Source organism: Protobothrops mucrosquamatus, unplaced genomic scaffold (genome assembly GCF_001527695.2).
Source record: "Protobothrops mucrosquamatus isolate PMUCROS unplaced genomic scaffold, P.Mucros_1.0 scaffold605, whole genome shotgun sequence".
Classification (NCBI taxonomy): domain Eukaryota; kingdom Metazoa; phylum Chordata; class Lepidosauria; order Squamata; family Viperidae; genus Protobothrops; species Protobothrops mucrosquamatus.
This window is the reverse complement of record NW_015386903.1, coordinates 375,776-391,293: the sequence shown is the minus strand read 5'-3', so window position 1 is coordinate 391,293 and position 15,518 is coordinate 375,776. Positions and strand designations below refer to the sequence as shown.

At 41.3% G+C, this 15,518-nt stretch overlaps 2 protein-coding genes across 3 annotated transcripts in view; both read left to right on the top strand.

Annotated features, from left to right (window-relative positions):
* LOC107288879 (C-factor) overlaps window positions 1-11,366 on the top strand; it is a 23,431-nt gene extending 12,065 nt beyond the window's left edge. Inside the window, exons 1-6 of one of the 2 annotated variants that reach the window (XM_015817542.1) lie at window positions 7,652-7,844; window positions 8,053-8,104; window positions 8,690-8,877; window positions 9,182-9,340; window positions 10,548-10,655; window positions 11,134-11,366. In XM_015817542.1, coding sequence (XP_015673028.1) covers window positions 7,689-7,844; window positions 8,053-8,104; window positions 8,690-8,877; window positions 9,182-9,340; window positions 10,548-10,655; window positions 11,134-11,247 — 777 coding nt within the window. In that variant the 5' untranslated portion in view covers window positions 7,652-7,688 and the 3' untranslated portion in view covers window positions 11,248-11,366. Of the gene's footprint in view, window positions 1-7,651; window positions 7,845-8,052; window positions 8,105-8,689; window positions 8,878-9,181; window positions 9,341-10,547; window positions 10,656-11,133 lie in introns of those variants that run through there. The other variant, XM_029284445.1, reaches the window with a different exon arrangement.
* Window positions 11,367-12,642: 1,276 nt separating this feature from the next.
* LOC107288895 (estradiol 17-beta-dehydrogenase 2-like) lies at window positions 12,643-15,515 on the top strand. Its single transcript, XM_015817559.1, has 5 exons — window positions 12,643-12,798; window positions 13,005-13,056; window positions 14,272-14,459; window positions 14,752-14,910; window positions 15,495-15,515. Exons 1-5 carry the CDS (start codon window positions 12,643-12,645, stop codon window positions 15,513-15,515), a joined length of 576 nt encoding a protein of 191 aa, XP_015673045.1.
* Window positions 15,516-15,518: the final 3 nt, after the last annotated feature.

The window sequence follows — 15,518 nt, the reverse complement described above, 5'->3', positions numbered from 1 at the left end:
AGAAGAGCCATTCGACACACACATCTGAACCGGTTGGAAGCAGAAGCTGCACTCCTGAAGAAGAATGGCAAAGCCAGTTGATTTCTGTGTTTTCAGCGTTCTGGTGACAGGATCCAATCGGGGTCTGGGTCTGGGTCTGGTAAAGAGATTTCTGGAGCTACCCTGTCCACCCAAATGGGTCTTTGCTACAACTCTTGACCTGGAGGGAGAAGACAACAAGGTAAGAATGGAAATACGCTGTTAATATTGGATATTATGGCTTTGATGGAATTAGTATAGGATGGCTTGGGCATCGTGGTTTAGAAGTTGGACTGAGTCTGAATGTTGCATTTTGAGTACCCCAGGAATATTCTGAACCAATACATATACACAACAATTTTATTCTTTCCTTTTGCAGCAAGCAGTGCTAAGTAAAATGCAGCTTGAGTTCATTCTGTTTAAACAATATAGTATTCCCCTTTTCCTTTTTCCTTTTTCCTAAATTTTAATGACTTTAGTTATTATGTGTTAACCCCCTTTTGACTGTATAATCCCTGTTCTTCTCTATAACATACTTTTTCTTATATTCAGGCAAAAAACATTTTTTAAGACACACAATGCCATTCAAAGCAGAGGAATAGAATAAGCAGATCAAAGTAGGAAGCAAAATAAATTAAGGCATAGCGAAAGAGGTGAGACTGTAAAAACAAGATTTAATTAAATGTAATTCACATCAATACAACTCATGGCATCTCTCTAATTTGTTTTTATCTTTTCAAGCCCCCTTTACTTCCACCCCATAAATACTCTGCTTAATGCATTGTATTCGTACAAAACAAAATGTGAGTAGATCAATTTGCTTCCCACTAAAGGGGTATATTGGTCCTAATTGGCCAAATAAACACTGACAAGTTTTTACAACGTAATAGTCTAAATTCCAAAAGTGTACCCTGTCTCAAAAGAGGAGGGAACTCGAGTGTGAGCCAATCGCCAAGATTTACACCTGGTCAAATTAACAAAATGGCTTCCTACAATAATTAGCTCTCTTAGTCTTCAACAATGGCACTTGATGGACAGACTGCACTCTTATAATAAGAACTTACACTTAAAAAGCTTTGAAACGGCACAAGAGTGTGGAAGGTTTGGAGGAAGCAATATCTGGTTGGGTTAAGTTGAATGGAGTATTATCCCACCTTGTCTTAGGCCTTAATGTGGTTTCTTAAGTTTCGTTCAGTCAGAGATATTGCATGTCTAATGAAGGAGAAATTGCATACTTTTCCTGCTTGCTTTTGAGATTGTCCTCTTTGACATCCAGCTCACTGTCTCATTGTCTGTGAGTTTTAACACACAGAAAAATTATGATCTTTTTTTTTTCCTCCAGGAGCTAAGAGAGCTGGCTTGCAAATATCTGAATCTAGTGGTCTTGCAATTAGGTGAGTTTCAACGCCATGTGAACATGGGGCAAATTTGGTACGATAGGCATGTCCAGAGCAACAAAATTCAGTTATCCTCAGAACTAACCAAAGCTATAACATCATTGGTTGGCTTTATGAAAGTCAATTTCCCAGAGAGAAAAGAATTTAACTTACATGCCTCCGCATGTTAGAATAGCTTTCTCCGGAGAACGTTTTGAACAATGAGGTATCCTGGGACGTATCTGTGGTTCCAGAGTGTTCCATTTGAAGAAAGACTCTGCAGCTTTGGTGTTGAATTCATCACATTCATATATTGTTGATATGGTCAGCTGATTGATCAGTAAACTTATTTGTTGGTTGTGGTTGGGTTTCTTTGAGTTGGGGTAGATTGTTTTGCGACACACACACACACCCAGTTAAAAATAGACAAGCTGCTCCTCCTTCCAAGAGGTGGGAGTCAGATAAAGCACCATTCATGAGCGTCTGACCTAAAGTAACTCCCTGCTTTCTCTGTTTTGAGAAGGGAGGAGACTGTAGCGATGTTTTTCAAAATTACCAGCTTTAAGATAATGTGGATTTAGCTCCCAGAACTGAACTCCCAATTATTCCAATAGTAAATAAATTGATGGAATCTCTTTATAGCCCTGACAGATTGCCCTAGATCAGTGGTAGGCAATCTTGGCTCTTTTATGACTCGTGGACTTCAACTCCCAGAATTCCTGAGACAGCCATGCTGAGGGGAAAGGGAGAGGTTTCTAAGCTGAGCCATGCCGGCTCAGGAATTCTGGGAGTTGAAGTCCACAAGTCACAAAAGAGCCAAGGTTGCCTACCCCTGGCCTATATTATTAGGCAAACTTTATATTAATTTACAGAGTTATCAGGAAAACCTCATGTGTAACTTTGTATTTTAATTATTTTATTCAATTTCTACAGCTGCCCATCTCAATGCAGTTGACTCATTTGTTGGTCTGGGTTTGAGTGTTGTAGAAACAGAATCAGTTGTGACTTTATGCAATAGGTTTGGGTTATACAATCATGACTTGGGCATAATGTGTAACTTTAGCTCTATGTGGGAGTCAGTTCAGAGCAGAGCGACTAGGTCAACTTGTGTGATCAGAAACGTTCTTGCTTTTACGCCATGCCTTCCTGTATAGTTGCTGATAGTCTCCAGGCCCTCAACTGTGGGGGATGAAGCTGTCTGGCTGCTATTCCAGAAGATGGTTAGTTGCACAAATTTCCTGTGGTTTCAGGAAATTCAGCCTTTGCAATTCTGAAACTGAAGTTTCCTGACGTTTTTAATAACGTTGCTTTTCCTTAGATGTTACTAAACCTGAAAGCATCCAGGCCGCTCTGAAAGAAGTGCAGAAGTGTGTTGGAGAAGGTGGGCTGACCATCCTGTACAACAATGCTGGCACTTGGTCCTTCAACGATCTGCAAACAGAAAATGCCAAAGATATGATGAGAGTTTATTCTGTCGATACCATTGGTACACTACAAATGAGTCAGGTTTGTTTTATGAACAAAACACCTTTCAGTGGAAGGAAGACTGCTTTAATTGGGAGTACGGTAATACTGTAATGCTCAAAACAACAAGGTAGACATTGTACAGTGATTTGGGAGCAGGTGGAACCATTAGGGGTGTGGGGTTTTGTTAGGGAGTGTTGGAACACAGCACTTTTCCTGGGTGTGGTCTGGATGGCTCTATGAAGGTCCCCTTGCAGCAGGTGCCAGAAGACCTTTTCCTGCCATTGCACAGTTCCTTTCTCTAGACATGACTGCAGCTCCTTCTCTCTTTTCTTCTCTCTACAAGGCCTTCCTACCCCTGCTGAAGATGGCAGCCCGGAGAAGCCCATGTCAAGGGCTGAGGAGCAGCAAGGCGGCTGTTATCAACATGTCCAGCAATGGAGGCTCAATTGAACTTGTGGCTTATTGGGACCAATATCCACTAATTGGATACCGCTGTGCTAAGGTACCTAGTGAGTTTTCTATGTGGATCTGCCTGCAGATATTGGGACCATAAATGCATTTGTCCGTGCTTGTGCATCCCTTATTAAGATGTACTTCTAACCAATTACTGAGATGCATCCAGGTGTGGTGTCCCAGTTCTGGGTCAGCAATGATGCTTTTCTTTTTTGCTCTTCTACGTTACAAATAGTGTTCCCAGACTTTGCACTGGTGAAGAGAGCAAATGTGGAAGTGGCTCCTTGCCCTTTTGAGGTCTTCCTCACAAGAACCTTATCCAAAATTCAAATGTCTCTTTTTTAAAAGACAAAAGAGATTTCATTTCCCATTGAGAAAGATTTACTTCTAATGTATTGACTGGAATTAAGAAGAAAAAAGCATAACTTGAATGGGTTGTCTTTGTGCATTTTGGTGCAACAAAAGTCTTTTCCATTTTTGTTGTTGTTAGTTGCGAAGTCGTGTCTGACCCATCGCGACCCCATGGACAATGTTCCTCCAGGCCTTCCTGTCCTCTACCATCTTCTAGAGTCCATTTAAGCTCACGCCTACTGCTTCAGTGACTCCATCCAGCCACCTCATTCTCTGTCGTCCCCTTCTTCTCTTGCCCTCAATCTTTCCCAGCATTAGGCTCTTCTCCAGTGAGTCCTTCCTTCTCATTAGGTGGCCAAAGTACCTGATTTTCAACTTCAGGATCTGGCCTTCTAAAGAGCAGTTGGGGTTGATCTCCTCTAGGACTGACCGGTTTGATCGCCTTGCAGTCAAGGAGACTCGCAGGAGTCTTCTTCGGCACCATGGTTCAAAGGCCTCAATTCTTTGGTGCTCAGCCATTTTTATTTATGTGGAAAAGTGAAAATGTCATCAGGAAAACAGAACAAAACCAATATCGGTGGGAATTGTTATCTTGCGTAGATACAAATGCTTCTTATTTGCAAAACACCCAATTGTTTGATGGGATATTGTTTTGACAGGCCGGCTAGGTTATTAAATAGACCCTGACACACATTTTCACTGGCATGAGATGCAAAATAATTAAAGTACACATTTCTTTGCTTTTGTATCTACAAATAATTTTTTTAGTTCAATTCTGGTATAATCCATAGGCCCTGCCAGCCCCATGTAACAATTTCCTGTTATGCACTATTTATCTTTATGTTTTTCTTCCTTTTTCTCTTTAATTTATTGTACCCTCAGACCTCTTTTTTTCAACAATGCAGGCTGCTCTAAACATGCTCACCAAGTGCCAGTCTCTTGAGTATCCAGCCGATGGGATTATGAGTGTCGCCATCCATCCTGGCTCAGTTAATACTAAAGATAATCCAGATGTAAGGTTGTATTTTTGATGTAGGAAATGATATAACACATTTCTATGTATTCAGATATATATATGTATTCCCAAAGATAAACTATGGCATATGAATTATCTGATATAAGTCAGTGAAAGTTTTAGTATTCTGATTATTTGGTTTTTATTGTCTTGTTTGATAAAATAATGTGCTAGCATAAAAATAGGGTATATCAAATATTTTCTGTTAAGGCTATGCTATTATTTAAATAAAACATTGAATAAGTTATAAAAACAACCAGGAAATGGAAATTGTAGCTGAAGAAACTGAAGAAGCAGAACAAACTTAACTGTAAAAAAGTTAAAATCCATTTCTTCTTAAAAGGAAATCTACTAAATCTGACCTTCTCATGTCTGGATCTCTTTTATTGGTGATTCTCTCTATTTGCAGAGCACTATGTCTGCAGGAAAGCATGTCCTTATATATGAAATGACAAGGATTCGGTCCATCTCATGTGCAGTAGGCCAAGCAGGGTCCACCCATTTAATTGGGAAAGGGAGAAGGTTCACATACTAAAGCAAATAATAAGAGTTCCGCTTCGCAAATATTAGAAGTAATTTTGTTTATTCACTGCTGCACTTCCAAGCTATACTCATCCATGATTAACCTAACCCATTTAGTAACCTATTTAGGGATGTTCATAATGTCTTGCACCATCGCCCTTCACAGGGGCTGGCCTCGTATACCTTTGTAAACCAAAATGAGATTGGCCCGCTTAATACAAATCCATCTCTTTTGATATTGAACATTTATGATCAAGAGATCCAACTGCATTCTGCTGATCTGCTTAGGTGAGGGTTCAGGATTGGGCAGGATCAATTATTTAAACCTCATGGGATTTTTTTTGCGGCAGCCGGAAATCAGCGTGGAAGAGAGCACGCAAGGCATCATGACGGTGCTGTCCAAGCTTTGTGAAGAGGACAACGGGACCTTTCTGGATTGGTTGGGTCGCCCAATTCCCTGGTGATCTATCGGTCTCACCCTTTATAGAATGAGAGGCAATGGAGCCTCCAATAAACGACTGAATGTCACAACAATCTTGGTTCTCTTTTCTGTTTCTTTCAAAAGGTTTTTTTTTTTTAAAAAAAGAAATTGTCCAATATTAGGGAAGTTGGGAAGACTGACTCCAAAGATGTATAAAGTATGAAAATACATAACACACACACACACACACACACACACACACACACACACACACACACACGAAAAAGAAAGCCAAGCAATAAGAGGGGAAAAAAAAGAAAGATAATTTAAGAAACGAGAATCAGAAAAGATAAGCAAGTTCCAACCTTGTATTCCAGTTTTCAACAAACTCAATTTTCCATCCATCCTCTTTGATATTACAAAATTCCCTTCTTTGTCCCTGTCCAAATAGATCAGTGGTGCCAGTTCTGCCAGTTTCGTAATCCATTCCTCCCTTGAGGCTGTTCCAATATTTCTCCATCATTGTCCATATCGTAATCTTGGTGAATCCACACATATATCTGTACCTGAAGTGGTAAAGGCCGTGTAAGCAACGGAAGAGCGGAAGGCCATGAAAAGAGTGGATGTGCCACAACCTCTGGATTCAAATTGGCTATGACATGAAGTATGACATTGAAGACAGGGGTCCCTAACCCCCGGTCCGCAGCCCGGAGCCCAGCCCATTTACAACCGGGCTGCGGAAGTGGTTGGTGAGCTGCATTTGTGAAAACAGCATGCGCGTGAAACAATCCCCTCTTCTCTACACTGGTCAGCTAAGCCGGAAAGATTGGAGACCGTTGATTTAAGGCAAGCCATGCTTTACCCATCCTTTTTCCAGTGATGAATTCAGGAATAGGACTGTCCCATCAACTGTGTTGCAGCAGAAGATGCAAGTAAATCATACACAAATATTGCTGGGCTGTAGCTCGTCTTCCTCCACGTTCCTTCAGTTATAGTAAGCAGGGCTGTTTTCTGTAATAACTAATATAATAACTGTAATAACTCTTGCTTTCGGAGGTTTTTTTTTTAAAAAAAATTGACTTATGTTGGGAGGGTTGGGAATATTGACTTCAAAGGTGTATAAAGCATATACCGTACATTTATTATCTCACTTACTCACATATCTCTCTTATTCAATCCTTTTTTAGTTGGAATTGCAGAAATCCAAAACTCATCATTTCATATTTTTCCATTTTCAGAAAGAGGTCTACGAGGTTTCCAGTCTTTTATAAAAATACTTGCCGTTATGTCCATGTCCAAATAGGTCAGCAGTGCTATTTCTGCCATTTTCATAATCCATTCTTCCATGGCGGGTGATTCAGTATTTCTCCATTGTTGTAGATCTCATGAGGCAAATCCAACTAGATACAGTACCTGAAGTGATGAAGGCCGTGTAAGCAATGAGCTGCTACTCTTTCTGGGGGGTGGGAGTGGGCGGGTGGGTGGGTGGGGAGAAATGCTGCCTAGAGAAAGATAAGATCAGAGAAGGCATAACACATGCTTTGTGTTTCTTGTCTGGTCTACTCTGAAGGGCCGATAGCTTCTTAGGTAATTCAGTTTCTTGGTGGCACTTTCCAGTGGAAGAGGGTAAGGCCATGAAAAGAGTGGATGTGCCATGTCTAGGTTCAGACCGACTTTAACATGAAGAATGACATGTAAGGCAAGGCATGCTCATCTCCCCTTTTTTTCCAGTGATGAATTCAGGGATAGGGCTGTCCTATAAAGTACAGTATATTACAGTTGGGGACGCAAGTAAACCACAGACAAATTGTAGGGAGCAGCAACTTGCCTTCCAGCCATCCTGAATGTTCCTTCAGCTGTAGCAAGTAATCTGGCGTTTTTTTAATAAGTTAATTGTGGTGGAAGTTGGCAGCAAACAAATCTGATAATAAATAAATAATGTTCCTTGGAAGATCTAAAGGTGGGTGTTGTCTGTTCCTTATAAGGTTGCTCCCCATAATGAGAAGAGCGATTCGACACACATGTTTGAACAGGTTGGAAGCAGAAGCTGCAGTCCTGAAGATGAATGGCAGAGCCAGTTGATTTCTGTGTTTTCAGCGTTCTGGTGACAGGATCCAGTCGGGGTCTCGGTCTGGGTCTGGTAAAGAGATTTCTGGAGCTGCCCTGTCCACCAAAATGGGTCTTTGCTACAACTTGGGATATGGAGGCAGAGAAAAGTAAGGTAAGAATCAGTTCACCTAGCCGGACAATGGGGTACAATAGTTATTGTGTAGAATGGAGATTGAAATGACGTCTAATGAAGGACAAATTGCACACTTTTCCTGCTTGCTCTTGCTTTTGAGATTGTCCTCATCGACATCCATCTGACTGTCTCATTGTCTGTGAGTTTTAATGCACAGAAAAATTATCATCTTTTTTTTTTCCTCCAGGAGCTAAGAGAGCTGGCTTACAAATATCCGAATCTAGTGGTCTTGCAATTAGGTGAGTTTCAAGGCCATGTGAAAATGGGGCAAATTTGGTACAACAGGCAACAAAATTCAAAGTTATCCTCAGAACTAACCAAAGCTATAACATCATTGGTTGGCTTCACGAAAGTCCATTTCCCAAAGAGAAAAGAATTTAACTTACATGCCTCCACATGTTAGAATAGCTTTCTCCGGAAAACGTTTTGAACAACGAGGTATCCTGGGACGTATCTGTGGTTCCAGAGTGTTCCATTTGAAGAAAGACTCTGCAGCTTTGGTGTTGAATTCATCCCATTCATATATTGTTGATATGGTCAGCTGATTGATCAGTAAACATATTTGTTGGTGTTTGTGGTTGGGGTTTTTTGAGTTGGGGTAGATTGTTTTGTGACACACACACACCCAGTTAAAAATAGACAAGCTGCTCCTCCTTCCAAGAGGTGAGAGTCAGATAAAGCACCATTCATGAGCGTCTGACCTAAAGTAACTCCCTGCTTTCTCTGCTTTGAGAAGGGAGGAGACTGTTGTTTCAGGAAATTCATCCTTTGCAATTCTGAAACTGAAGGTCACTGACGTTTTTAATGACGTAGCTTTTCCTTAGATGTTACTAAACCTGAAAGCATCCAGGCCGCTCTGAAAGAAGTGCAGAAGTGTGTTGGAGAAGGTGGGCTGACCATCCTGTACAACAATGCTGGCACTGGGAACTTCAACGATCTGCAAACAGAAAATGCCAAAGATATGATGAGAGTTTATTCTGTCAATACCATCGGCCCACTGCTGATGAGTCAGGTTTGTTTTCTGAACAAAACACCTTTCAATGCAAGGAAGACTGCTTTAATTGGGAGTACGGTAATACTGTAATGCTCAAAACAACAAAGTAGACATTGTACAGTGATTTGGGAGCAGGTGGAAACATTAGGGGTGTGGGGTTTTGTTAGGGAGAGTTGGAACACAGCACTTTTCCTGGGTGTGGTCTGGATGACTCTATGAAGGTCCCCTTGCAGCAGGTGCCAGAAGACCTTTTCCTGCCATTGCACAGTTCCTTTCTCTAGACATGACTGCAGCTCCTTCTCTCTTTTCTTCTCTCTACAAGGCCTTCCTACCCCTGCTGAAGATGGCAGCCCGGAGAAGCCCATGTCAAGGGCTGAGGAGCAGCAAGGCGGCTGTTATCAACATGTCCAGCATTGCAGGCTCAATTGAACGTATGTCTGATTGGGACCAATATCAAGTCATTGGATACCGCTGTGCTAAGGTACCTAGTGAGTTTTCTATGTGGATCTGCCTGCAGATATTGGGACCATAAATGCATTTGTCCATGCTTGTGCATCCCTTATTAAGATGTACTTCTAACCAATTACTGAGATGCATCCAGGTGTGGTGTCCCAGCTCTGGGTCAGCAATGATACTCTTCTTCTTTGCTCTTCTACGTTACAAATAGTGTTCCCAGACTTTGCACTGGTGAAGAGAGCAAATGTGAAAGTGGTTCCTTGCCCTTTTGAGCTCTTCCTCACAAGAACTTTATCCAAATTCAAATGTCTCTTTTTTAAAAAAACAAAAGAGATTTCATTTATCACTGAGAAAGATTTACTTCTAATGTAATGACTGGAATTAAGAAGAAAAAAGCATAACTTGAATGGGTTGTCTTTGTGCATTTTGGTGCAACAAAAGTCTTTTCCATTTTTGGTGTTGTTAGTTGCGAAGTCGTGTCTTACCCATCGCGACCCCATGGACAATGTTCCTCCAGGCCTTCCTGTCCTCTACCATCTTCTGGAGTCCATTTAAGCTCACGCCTGCTGCTTCTGTGACTCCATCCAGTCACCTCATTCTCTGTCGTCCCCTTCTTCTCTTTCCCTCCATCTTTCCCAGCATTAAGCTCTTCTCCAGTGAGTCCTTCCTTCTCATTAGGTGGCCAAAGTACTTGAGTTTCAACTTCAGGATGTGGCCTTCTAAAGATCAGTTGGGGTTGATCTCCTCTAGGACTGACCGGTTTGGTCACCTTGCAGTCCAGGGGACTTGCAGGAGTCTTCTCCGGCACCATAGTTCAAAGGCCTCAATTCTTTGGTGCTCAGCCATTTTTATTTATGTGGAAAAGTGAAAATGTCATCAGGAAAGCAGGTCAAAACCAATATCGGTGGGAATTGTTACCTTGCGTAGATACAAATGCTTCTTATTTGCAAAAAACCCAACTGTTTGATGGGATATTGTTTTGACAGGCCGGCTAGGTTATTAAATAGACCCCAACACACATTTTCACTGGCATGAGATGCAAAATAATTAAAATACACATTTCTTTGCTTTTGTATCTACAAATAATTTTTTAGTTCAATTCTGGTGTAATTCATAGGCCCTGCCAGCCCCATGTAACAATTTCCTGTTATGCACTATTTATCTTTATGTTTTTCTTCCTTTTTCTCTTTAATTTATTGTATCCTCAGAGCTCTTTTTTTTCAACAATGCAGGCTGCTTTAAACATGCTCACCAAGTGCCAGTCTCTTGCGTATCCAGCCGATGGGATTATGAGTGTCGCCATCCATCCTGGCTCAGTTAATACTAAAGTTAATCCAGATGTAAGGTTGTTTTTTTTGATGTAGGAAATGATATAACACCTCTCTATGTATTCAGATATATATATGTATTTCCAAAGATAAACTATGGCATATGAATTATCTGATATAAGTCCCTGAAAGTTTTAGTATTTTGATTATTTGGTTTTTATTGTCTTGTTTGATAAAATAATGTGCTAGTGTAAAAATAGGGTATATCATTTTTTTCTGTTTAGGCTATGCTACTATTTAAATAACCTAATTTAAGTAACCCATTTAGGAATTTTCATAATGTCTTGCACCATCGCCCTTCACAGGGGCTGGCTTCGTATACCTTTGTAAGCCAAAATGAGATTGGCCCGTTTAATACAAATCCATCTCTGTTGGTATTGAACATTTATGATCAAGAGATCCAACTGCATTCTTCTGATCTGCTTAGGTGAGGGTTCTGGGCTGGGCAGGATCAATTATTTAAACCTCATGGGATCTTTTTTTGCGGCAGCCGGAAATCAGCATGGAAGAGAGCACGCAAGGCATCATGACAGTGCTGTCCAAGCTTTGTGAAGAGGACAACGGGACCTTTCTGGATTGGTTGGGTCGCCCAATTCCCTGGTGATCTATCAGTCTCACCCTTAATAGAATGAGAGGTGATGGAGCCTCCAATAAATGACTGAATGTCACAACAATCTTGGTTTTGTTTTCTGTTTCTTTCGAAAGGTTTTTTTTTTTAAAAAAAAACAAATTGTCCAATATTAGGGAAATTGGGAAGACTGACTCCAAAGATTTATAAAGTATGAAAATACATAATATACAAACACACCCACACACACCCAGAAAAAGAAAGCCAAGCAATAAGAGGGGGGAAAAAGAAAGATAATTTAAGAAATGAGAATCAGAAAAGATAAGCAAGTTCCAACCTTGTATTCCAGTTTTCAACAAACTCAATTTTCCATCCACCCTCTTCGATATTACAAAATTCCCTTATTCAGTCCTTTTTCATCGTTTCACTTTTTTCCCCATTTCCATCAAAAAGTCCAGAAAGTTTCCAGTCTTTTATAAAAGTATTTATTGCTTTGTCCCTGTCCAAATAAATCAGTGGTGCCAGTTCTGCCAGTTTCTTAATCCATTCCTCCATTGAGGCTGTTCCAATATTTCTCCATCCTTGTCTATATCGTAATCTTGGTGAATCCACACATATATCTGTACCTGAAGTGGTAAAGGCCGTGTAAGCAACGGAAGAGCGGAAGGCCATGAAAAGAGTGGATGTGCCACAACCTCTGGATTCAAATTGGCTATGACATGAAGTATGACATTGAAGACAGGGGTCCCCAACCCCCGGTCCGCAGCCCGGAGCCCAGCCCATTTGCAACCGGGCTGCGGAAGTGGTTGGTGAGCTGCATTTGTGAAAACAGCATGCACGTGAAACAATCACCTCTTCCCTACATTTGTCAGCCAAGCCAGAAAGATTGGAGACCACTGATTTAAGGCAAGGCATGCTTTAGCCATCTTTTTTCCAGTGATGAATTCAGGACTAGGACTGTCCCATCAACTATATTGCAGCAGAAGATGCAAGTAAATCATACACAAATATTGCTGGGCTGTAGCTCGTCTTCCTCAACGTTCCTTCAGTTATAGTAAGCAGGGCTGTTTTCTGTAATAACTAACGTTTTTTTCCAGTGATGAATTCAGGGACAGGGCTGTCCTATAAAGTACAGTATATTACAGTTGGGGACGCAAGTAAACCACAGACAAATTGTAGGGAGCAGCAACTTGCCTTCCAGCCATGCTGAATGCTCCTTCAGCTGTAGCAAGCAATCCGGCGTTTTTTTAATAAGTTAATTGTGGTGGGAGTTGGCAGCAAACAAATCTGATAATAAATAAATAATGTTCCTTGGAAGATCTAATGGTGGGTGTTGTCTGTTCCTTATAAAGTTGCTTCCCATAATGAGAAGAGCCATTTGACACACATGTTTGAACCGGTTGGAAGCAGAAGCTGCAGTCCTGAAGAAGAATGGCAGAGCCAGTTGATTTCTGTGTTTTCAGCGTTCTGGTGACAGGATCCAATCGGGGTCTGGGTCTGGGTCTGGTAAAGAGATTTCTGGAGCTGCCCTGTCCACCCAAATGGGTCTTTGCTACAACTCGGGATATGGAGGCAGAGAAAAGTAAGGTAAGAATCAGTTCACCTAGCAGGACAATGGGCTACAATAGTTATTGTGTTGAATGGAGATTGAAATGACGTCTAATGAAGGAGAAATTGCACAGTTTTCCTGATTGCTCTTGCTTTTGAGATTTTCCTCTTCCACATCCAGCTGACTGTCTCATTGTCTGTGAGTTTTAATGCACAGAAAAATTATCATCTTTTTTTTCCTCCAGGAGCTAAGAGAGCTGGCTTGCAAATGTCCAAATCTAGTGGTCTTGCAATTAGGTGAGTTCCAAGGCTATGTGAACATGGGGCAAATTTGGTATGACAGGCATGTCCAGACCACAAAAATTAGTTATCCTCAGAACTAACCAAAGCTATAACATCATTGGTTGGCTTCATGAAAGTCAATTTCCCAGAGATAAAAGAATTTAACTTACACGCCTCCGCATGTTAGACTTGCTTTCTCCGGAGAACGTTTTGAACAACGAGGTATCCTGGGACATATCTGTGGTTCCAGGGTGTTCCATTTGAAGAAAGGCTCTGCAGCTTTGGTGTTGAATTCATCCCATTCATATATTGTTGATATGGTCAGCTGATTGATAAACTTATTTGTTGGTGTTTGTGGATGGGTTTCTTTGAGTTGGGGTAGATTGTTTTGCGACACATTCACACACCCAGTTAAAAATAGACAAGCTGCTCCTCCTTCCAAGAGGTGGGAGTCAGATAAAGCACCATTCATGAGCGTCTGACCTAAAGTAACTCCCTGCTTTCTCTGCTTTGAGAAGGGAGGAGACTGTAGCTATGTTTTTCAAAATTACCACCTTTAAGATAATGTGGATTTAACTCCCAGAACTGAACTCCAAACTCTTCCAAGAGTCAATAAATTGATGGAATCTCTTTATAGCTCTGACAAATTAAGGGAGAGGTTTCCAAGCTGAGCCATGCTGGCTCAGGAATTCTAGGAGTTGAAGTCCACAAGTCATAAAAGAGCCAAGGCTGCCTACTCCTGTCCTAGATTATTTTATCAGGCAAACTTTATATTAATTTACAAAGTTATCAGGAAGACCTCATGTGTAACTTTGTATTTTAATTATTTTATTCAATTTCTACAGCTGCCCATCTCCATGCAGTTGACTCATTTGTTGGTCTGGGTTTGAGTGTTGTAGAAACAGAATCAGTTGTGACTTTATGCAATAGGTTTGGGTTATACAATCATGACTTGGGCATAATGTGTAACTTTAGCTCTATGTGGAAGTCAGTTCAGAGCAGAGCGACTAGGTCAACTTGTGCGATCAGAAACGTTCTTGCTTTTACTCCATGCCTTCCTGTATAGCTGCTGATATTCTCCAGGCCCTCAACTGCTGGGGATGAAGCTGTCTGGCTGCTATTCCAGAAGATGGTTAGTTGCACAAATTTCCTGTGGTTTCAGGAAATTCATCCTTTGCAATTCTGAATCTGAAGGTTGCTGACCTTTTTAATAATTTTGCTTTTCGTTAGATGTTACTAAACCTGAAAGCATCCAGGCCGCTCTGAAAGAAGTGCAGAAGTATGTTGGAGAAGATGGGCTGACCATCCTGTACAACAATGCTGGCACTTGGGACTTCAACGATCTGCAAACAGCAAATGCCAAAGATATGATGGAAGTTTATTCTGTCGATACCATTGGTGCACTACGAATGAGTCAGGTTTGTTTTATGAACAAAACACCTTTCAATGCTTTAATTGGGAGTACGGTAATACTACAATGCTCAAAACAACAAAGTAGACATTGTACAGTGATTTGGGAGCAAGTGGAAACATTAGGGGTGTGGGGTTTTGTTAGGGAGTGTTGGAACACAGCACTTTTCCTGGGTGTGGTTTGGATGACTCTATGAAGGTCCCCTTGCAGCAGGTGCCAGAAGACCCTTCCCTGCCATTGCCCAGTTCCTTTCTCTAGACATGACTGCAGCTCCTTCTCTCTTTTCTTCTCTCTACAAGGCCTTCCTACCCCTGCTGAAGAAGGCAGCCCGGAGAAGCCCATGTCAAGGGCTGAGGAGCAGCAAGGCGGCTGTTATCAACATGTCCAGCATTGTAGGCTCAATTGAACTTATGGCTTATTGGGACCAATATCAAGTCATTGGATACCGCTGTGCTAAGGTACCTAGTGAGTTTTCTAGGTGTATCTGCCTGCAGATATTGGGACCATAAATGCATTTGTTCGTGCTTGTGCATCCCTTATTAAGATGTACTTCTAACCAATTACTGAGATGCATCCAGGTGTGGTGTCCCAGCTCTGGGTCAGCAATGATGCTTTACTGCTCTTCTTCTTTGCTCTTCTATGTTACAAATAGTGTTTCCAGACTTTGCACTGGTGAAGAGAGCAAATGTGAAAGTGGTTCCTTGCCCTTTTGAGGTCTTCCTCACAAGAACCTTATTCAAAATTCAAATGTCTCTTTTTTAAAAAAACAAAAGAGATTTCATATACCACTGAGAAAGATTTACTTCTAATGTAATGATTGGAATTAAGAAGAAAAAACCATAACTTGAATGGGTTGTCTTTGTGCATTTTGGTGCAACAAAAATCTTTTCCATTTGTTGTTAGTTGCGAAGTCGTGTCTGACCGATCGCGACCCCATGGACAATGTTCCTCCATTTAAGCTCACGCCTACTGCTTCAGTGACTCCATCCAGCCACCTCCTTCTCTGTCGTCCCCTTCTTCTCTTGCCCTCAATCTTTCCCAGCATCAGGCTCTTCTCCAGTGAGTC